The 6,718-nt window shown below is 48.9% G+C and overlaps 4 protein-coding genes across 4 annotated transcripts in view; 3 read left to right on the forward strand and 1 right to left on the reverse strand.

The window, feature by feature from the left end:
- Window positions 1-21: 21 nt before the first annotated feature.
- CNH01290 (conserved hypothetical protein) lies at window positions 22-3,045 on the reverse strand. The gene is made up of 7 exons (XM_572550.2): window positions 2,743-3,045; window positions 2,531-2,623; window positions 2,367-2,428; window positions 2,227-2,317; window positions 1,872-2,175; window positions 1,438-1,822; window positions 22-1,389 (listed from the first exon to the last, which is right to left on the reverse strand). The coding sequence occupies exons 1-7, from the start codon at window positions 2,875-2,877 to the stop codon at window positions 237-239; spliced, it is 2,223 nt and encodes a 740-aa protein (XP_572550.1). The 5' UTR covers window positions 2,878-3,045; the 3' UTR covers window positions 22-236.
- A 216-nt stretch (window positions 3,046-3,261) lies between these two features.
- Window positions 3,262-5,029, forward strand: CNH01280 (DNA-(apurinic or apyrimidinic site) lyase, putative). Its single transcript, XM_572318.1, has 7 exons — window positions 3,262-3,822; window positions 3,875-3,932; window positions 3,988-3,999; window positions 4,049-4,132; window positions 4,179-4,293; window positions 4,340-4,608; window positions 4,668-5,029. The coding sequence occupies exons 1-7, from the start codon at window positions 3,297-3,299 to the stop codon at window positions 4,993-4,995; spliced, it is 1,392 nt and encodes a 463-aa protein (XP_572318.1). The 5' UTR covers window positions 3,262-3,296; the 3' UTR covers window positions 4,996-5,029.
- Window positions 5,030-5,153: 124 nt separating this feature from the next.
- CNH01277 (hypothetical protein) lies at window positions 5,154-6,402 on the forward strand. Its single transcript, XM_024658699.1, has 2 exons — window positions 5,154-5,402; window positions 5,462-6,402. The coding sequence occupies exons 1-2, from the start codon at window positions 5,231-5,233 to the stop codon at window positions 6,034-6,036; spliced, it is 747 nt and encodes a 248-aa protein (XP_024514614.1). The 5' UTR covers window positions 5,154-5,230; the 3' UTR covers window positions 6,037-6,402.
- Window positions 6,403-6,414: 12 nt separating this feature from the next.
- CNH01275 (hypothetical protein) overlaps window positions 6,415-6,718 on the forward strand; it is a 2,349-nt gene continuing 2,045 nt past the window's right edge. The window contains exon 1 of the mRNA XM_024658700.1: window positions 6,415-6,693. The gene's annotated coding sequence lies outside the window, so the exon portion shown is untranslated. The remainder of the gene's footprint in view (window positions 6,694-6,718) is intronic.

The following is a 6,718-nucleotide window of genomic DNA, read 5'->3' on the forward strand; positions in this document are numbered from 1 at the left end:
GATACTAATTTCAGAGTACATGCATGGACAAATGATTACATTCTTTTAGAAGTTTCCCAAGCAGCATGCAGCATACTCAGTCCGCTCAGGCACAGACGTTGACACTCGGCTTCCCAGAATACCGGATTACCGAGGAACTTACGTAGTACGTCTCAACTACGTACGGTATCTGAAGACTGCCGACAACGATTACATATATCCTACTACCATGCTGTTATGATTACTATACCACTACACTACTGCTCCACACCACTATCGTCCCCCCTTGGTGGGTCAGACACAGATGATGCAGCTATAGGTGCAGCAGCACCCTCACCCGGTGACGAACGTGAGCGGGAAGATGTCCCGCTCACTGCGCCATCCTCCGCTTCCCACTCACTCCTCAATCTCGTTAGTTCACCCACTAACCCCCAAATCCTTTCATCTACCTGACCCAGCAACTTTAACCGCTCATCCAATCCTCGCCTGGTACCATCGGATGTCCTCTCTATCCTCTGTGTCCAGTTTTCGAAGGGCGGCGTGTATGCTGCAGAACTATCAAGTTTAGGCCGTTTGTTGGAGCGAGATAGATGGTCGTGGTCGAGAGCGTGGAATTGCTTGGGAGCTAATTGGGCATGGACACGAGGTACAGCGTCCCATCGGTCCAGCTCGTTTTCTTCTTGCATGTGCTCTCTTTCCTTTCCCTTGTCTTCTCTGACAGAAGGTAGAGACTCCCCGCTCCCAGTCATACCCCCTAATCTTCTCAGTGCCGCATCCGCAACCTGCCTTCTAACATCATTGTCATCCTGTCCAGCCTCTTCTCTCGTAGCCCTAGCAGCTCCGGTATTACTGAAACTGAAAGGCGGATTTGAAGAAAAGGGTGTGACGTTGCCCGAGACGACTCGGGAATTGTTATAGTATGACGGTGAATCTTGAGGAATACGAGGATTTGATGGAAGGTTGTCGTTGTCTTCCTGCTGATTGGCAAAAATTTGAGGAACGGTTCGAGTGGGGGTTGCTTGCCCACTTCGGTGTAATGTGAAGGGGGTGGAAGGTGAAGATATTCTGGGAGCCGCACCAAGTGGAGCAGGAGTAAAACGACCAGGAACGATAGGTCCTCCCCAAATACCTCTCTGTATCCTTTGCTCAGTTCCTTCTTGAGAACCAGAACTCTCCCCCGCACGCGAGTTTGTGCCTTGAGTAGTAGATATTCTAGCAGCCCCATCCCGACGATTGTTGTTATCATTAGGGAAATACTCATTCAAGTTTTGACGCATCAGCTCGACAAGCTGGGCGTCTCGACCGTGGTCACCTGGACGTGCAGCTGGGGCGGGCCTTAATGGTTCCTGGGGCATTGGAGGGTTGTACACGAGACCAGGAGGTCTCTGACGCGTGAGGACATCTCGGCGACTGTATATCGTGAGCTACAACCCTATGTAGGTCGAAAACAAAACTTACCAAGTGGGACACTTTTGCTGCCTTTCAAGCCAGCTGCGCAAACAATGAAAATGGAACACATGTCCACACTGAAGTTTCTTTGGCGTCTCATTAGGCCCGCCCTCATTAACTTGCATCCCTTCCCTTTCCCTTTGGTTCCGAGAGATCATCTCCTCACGGCAAATGATACACGTCCGATCACCCGACCTTTCAAGCTCCTCTTCAGTGGCGTCGGGATACAAGTTGTCCATATCACGCGTGGCGCGTCGGTAACGCATAAGATCGCGAATTCGGCCCATGAATGACATGAAGGTCAGATAGACGTCACGGAGAATGTGAAGCGGGAGACCGTAGTTGAGGAAGATGACTGTGAAGAACATGAGGTAGGTGAGGAGTTTGACAAAGTCTGCAGAAAGTCAGTTGCTCGATTCGTTAGAGACGTAAGACCAACTGACCAACAGAAAGATCGATGTAGAAGAGGTACGTGCTCTTTGCCTCCCAGACTGGTGCATCTTCTCTTCCCCGAGCCCGTCTCAAATCTATCACACCAACAGCGTACCTAGCTGCGCTGCCGGCGATCGTCGCCTGAAGAATGATGAATTCGGATGCAAAGATGATCATGGCGGACACACCCTCGAGAAGTATAGTTTCGAGAGAATATGAGACAAAGAGGAAGTCGAGGAGCATAAGGAGGGAGATGATGGAGACCATTCGGATGTGGAATTGCCTAGGCGGACCTGGCGGAGGAATTTGATCCATCTGTGCAAAAGGTGAGCGTAAGAGGTGGGAGGAATGATATGTTGTACTCACATAGTCTACTCGATCGGCTGTGATCCAGTGGAAACACTTCAAGAACACCAAGACGCTGAACATGGCCATGAAAGAAATGGAGAAATCATCTCTGCACGATAGGTCAGTGAATGTATCGACATCCTTACAAGCTTGCATACCGGAAAATGGCCAGTGCCAGCAATGATTCAGTTAAGAACATCCATAACTTCTCCCATAAATGCTGTAGTAGCCTGTCAGTCCAAGACATTGAGCGGAGGTGCGCGAGGCTCGTGCACAAAGCCAGCCTACTGGCACAAAGCAGATAGATGGTTTCAGAACTCACCTCATATTCGATGGTTCGCAGCTGGCCAAAGAATAAATTCTTTACACCTATTCCTAATAATATGGCATTGAAGAGGGTAAAATTACCTAGTATCTATGTATGCACACGAGCATCAGCAACAAATCATCATGAACCCTTTGTCCTTGTCCTAGCCTTGAAATAGCCAACTCCACAACAAGTCTCCTACGACAAGTAGCTGCTTTGGTACGCACCATCATAGATCCGCTGCTCTTTCCAATAGATACAGCTGCCGCATAAAAGTTGGCTCTCGTCCGCAGGGCCGTAGAGACCACGCCAAAGGCGAACACGGTCGAGGCAACGCCATAGAGCACGAAACGGCGTGCCATGAAGGGCGGTCTTGACCTGCCTAATGGGGGATAAGGGTGGGGTAGGGACTCAGGAAAGCGGAGCTGGATATGGAAGACCCGAAGGCGTATATAGCTGTTCGGAGCTGTTATGAAGAGTCACTCGAGGCTGGGATCGGGAGGACGCATCCATGGACACCTGGAAGTCACCGAGCGGCAACTCGCGATCGAACACTGTTGAAGAATACTCTGACGTGGAAGGATGCGTCACATCTAGTAGCCTTATGTAAGCTTTCTTCGGTGATCGCCGAAACGCGTCTTGAAGAGGAGTGGAGGGCCCAAATACTCATTTTCGACGCGAGCGCGCCTTTTACGGTTCGTCTTTCCCAGCATTTTCGTTTATGCTTTCCTGGTTCGCATCCGCATCTCTCAGACGATCAAGACACTCCTACCCCATAGCAATGGCGCGCGTGATAACATCAGCAACTCCCAAGCGCGAACGGTCAGCGTCGTCCCCTTTGACAGAGCTAGAGCCCGAAGTTCCTGCTCCCAAGGCCGTAAAGCCTAAGAGAGCCGTTCGATCAACCAAGCCGAAAAATGAGGATACCAAAGAGAATGATAATAACGAGGACGCACCTGCTGCTGCAAAGAAGCAGCGTGTTTCCAAGGCCAAAGCTTGGCCCCCAGCTGAACTAGAACCGATGCTTCACCTTCCTCGTCAAGGTTACCCCGCATTCAAGCTCCCGTGTTCTACAGCCTCTTCTAACGGAGGTATTGCCCCTCAGAACGACAAATCACAACCGATGCTTTTGGGAGCACATGTATCTGCTGCTGGTGGTCCGGCTACAGCATTACTGAGAGCAGGTCTAGCAGGCGCGAATGGGTTGGCTCTGTTTGTCAAGAGTCAAAGACAGTGGAAGAGTAAGCCGTATGAAGATGAGACAGTTCAGAGATTCAAAGAGCTCATGAAGAGCAAGGAAGAAGGTGGTGAGTAAATTGCCGTATATGAACCATCGAGTGCTGAATTACACATCCAAAGGAATGGGCTATGGCCCGGAGAGTATACTGGTCCACGGCAGTTATCTCATCAACCTAGGGTGAGTTAATTGTCGCGTCGCACATGAGCCTTTTGCTAACACTTCGCCTCTGCAGAAACCCCGACCCGTAAGCTTTCAGAGATTCAAGCCTATATAGACATCTGACATCACAATAGGGCCAAGTGGAAAGTCTCCTACGAATGTTTCAAAGATGATATTGCACGTTGCCACCAGCTTGGTATTAAACTCTACAACTGGCAGTATGTGCTTTCCGTCTCTATGCCTTTCGAATCCTCACCCGAGTAGTCCTGGATCCACAGTTGGCGCTTGTACCAAGGAAGAAAGTTTTGCTCTTATCGCAAAAGCCATCAACCAAGTACACAAAGATGTCCCTGAAGTCATCACCGTGATCGAGAATATGGTTAGTCCCCAGTCGTTACTAAAGATCACTGTCTAATTTAATTCAGGCCAACGCAGGATCCAACATTGTTGGTACAGCATGGTCAGACCTTTCCTCTATCATTAAACTCGTCGAAGACAAGTCCCGTGTCCGCGTCTGTATCGACACTTGCCATACTTTTGCTGCTGGTTACGATATCCGAACGCCGGAGACATACGCCGAGACTATGAAAAGGTTTGACGAGGTGGTTGGAAACAAGTACTTGGCTGGTGTACATCTAAATGATTCTAAGGCGAATCTGGGCGCGAACAAGGATTTGCACGAGAATATCGGTCTGTAGGTGGCCCTGTGTCTTGTTTCACGAGTGATCAAACAAAGCTAACTTAAGTCTTAAGTGGCGAGATCGGTCTCACAGCGTTCAGATGCATCATGCGCGACCCTCTCATGACGGGTATACCGCTCGTCCTTGAAACACCCGCGCCAGACGCCCCAACCCCCGCCGAACATCTTTCCATCTGGACAAAGGAAATTGCCCTCTTATACGAGATCCAGGCCATCGAAGATGATGAATGGGATGTCAAGAAGGGGGAGATCGAAAAGCGGTGGAGGAAAGAGCGGGATGCGATCAATCCGCCCAAAGAAAAAAAGAAGCCCGCTGCCAAGGGGAAAGCGAAGAAGGCCAAAAAAGTGGAGGACGACGGATGCTCCCATGATGAGGACTAGAGTCGGGGATAGAATTCCAGCCGGAGAGGTCAGACTTGTTTGTGGCCGCATGTACTTACCATCGTTCATTTGGGTTTCAAACACGACAGCTATCATTCGCGTCTTTTCGCTTGGAGTCATTAGGATTTCCTGTCAGCATAAATGGAAGCGAGGCATTGCATATCTGCTGATACCTTCCTTTACGGCGAAAACATTCGACATTGGCCGACAATGAAAGCATGTCGAAGCCGGGGGCATGAGTCGGATAAGTGGCTACAGTGATTATTTAATGTCCAGATATATAAGAAAGTTGATTTTGCGACACGGTGAGCAGCCACGCTCTAAGCGCAGAAGAAAACATAAAGTATTGCGAAAATACGACAGCTTAAAACAAATTATGTCTCCCCAGCAAAACTCGAGAGGCTCCGGTGAGCTTCCTTTCTTTGTCCTCTGACAGTCTGCACGCAACATGCTGACATTGAAATAGCTTCCAGCAGTGGCACATACACCATCTTCCCACCAAAAACTGCCAACTTGGCAGTCAGCGACGGGTCCTTTTCCCCCCAGGCCCTAACCACAACACCAAATTCTACAACTCCTCTGACAACAAGTGACCCTCGTTCTAATTCATCAAGCAAACCTTCTGACTATTTTACAACTCCTACTAGCTCCCCCCAGGATATAAGACACCCGAGTCCGTCACGAGTCAATACATCCGATTCGATTTCGAGAATGACCGGCAATGACTCCCAGACCTCTTCTTCGTCCTTGAGGAGGATCTTAGAGACGGGGATCTTGCGACCATTCAAAAGGTCTAAACCGTTCTCCAAGGAAGAGAATGTCATGTGGCGAAATATTCTTCGATCACCTATCTGTCGGCCCACAATGACGAGTGAACTACCTTCTATAGCTTCCCTTCCAATTTCTCACAAGGACCTTGTAAAGAAGGCTGACGAAGAAACCGCAGGAAGGGGGAGAGTGAGCAATGAAAGTTTAGTCATCCCTCAAAACTTTGACGACGATAGCACCCAGTCTACATACTCCAGCGATAGAAATGAGTAATACTTGTTAAAAGGCGATAATGTTTTGTCGTTATAGGTGTGGTGTGAATTGTTTACGCACGGGATGCTCAGGTAACACTCAGTTACTGTGGTAAAAGTTGGTGCAAAAGTTGCGAAAAAAGAAGACAGAAAGGATATATGACTTGGCTGTTTCATTTGAGCAACGTATCGTTGAAAGCGGTTTTTTAGTCAGGGTTGTCATATAGAATGTTTAACCCATCTCGTCGTCCGCCACCCATTGTGCATTCGTGTCAATTGAGATCATAACAGGGGAAAGCGGGAGGCTGGTAATTGTAATAGAAAGCAGGGTGATTCCTGGCGAATTCGCCGACAATTATTTCGCGTGGAATGGCGACCATGCATTTCTGGAATGATCTTCCGGGTGAGTCTCGTAAGTGAACAAGTAAAGGACTTCTTTTTTCTCCCTTCTTCGACCGCTTTCACAAACTTTTTACTCCGGTCCTCCGATTGCCAGCAACGAGGGTAACCATTGAAGTATACGACATTAAACAGAAAGGTGGATATATCGCTAAACGTGATCAGCAGAGCACCGTGTGAGCTGAGAGGCGTTGAATCAAGCGGAAGTTGAGGCGGGGATTGAAATTCCTGATGCAGGTAAACAAAATAGGGTTAAACAACAGGGTTAAAAGGGGAAGAGGTGAGGCATGACCTCTTCGCTCACT

Source organism: Cryptococcus neoformans (assembly GCF_000091045.1).
Source record: "Cryptococcus neoformans var. neoformans JEC21 chromosome 8 sequence".
Lineage (NCBI taxonomy): Eukaryota > Fungi > Basidiomycota > Tremellomycetes > Tremellales > Cryptococcaceae > Cryptococcus > Cryptococcus deneoformans.

Coding starts and splice junctions, on each gene's coding strand:
- CNH01277 (XM_024658699.1), top strand. CDS start 5,231: ATGAGTCGGATAAGTGGCTACAGTGATTATTTAATGTCCAGATATATA. Junction 5,403..5,461: donor GCAAAACTCGAGAGGCTCCG/GTGAGCTTCCTT, acceptor ACATTGAAATAG/CTTCCAGCAGTGGCACATAC.
- CNH01280 (XM_572318.1), top strand. CDS start 3,297: ATGGCGCGCGTGATAACATCAGCAACTCCCAAGCGCGAACGGTCAGCG. Junction 4,294..4,339: donor TCACCGTGATCGAGAATATG/GTTAGTCCCCAG, acceptor AATTTAATTCAG/GCCAACGCAGGATCCAACAT. Junction 4,609..4,667: donor TTGCACGAGAATATCGGTCT/GTAGGTGGCCCT, acceptor TTAAGTCTTAAG/TGGCGAGATCGGTCTCACAG.
- CNH01290 (XM_572550.2), bottom strand. CDS start 2,877: ATGGCACGCCGTTTCGTGCTCTATGGCGTTGCCTCGACCGTGTTCGCC. Junction 2,429..2,530: donor TGCGAACCATCGAATATGAG/GTGAGTTCTGAA, acceptor AGGCTACTACAG/CATTTATGGGAGAAGTTATG. Junction 2,176..2,226: donor CAGCCGATCGAGTAGACTAT/GTGAGTACAACA, acceptor CCTTTTGCACAG/ATGGATCAAATTCCTCCGCC.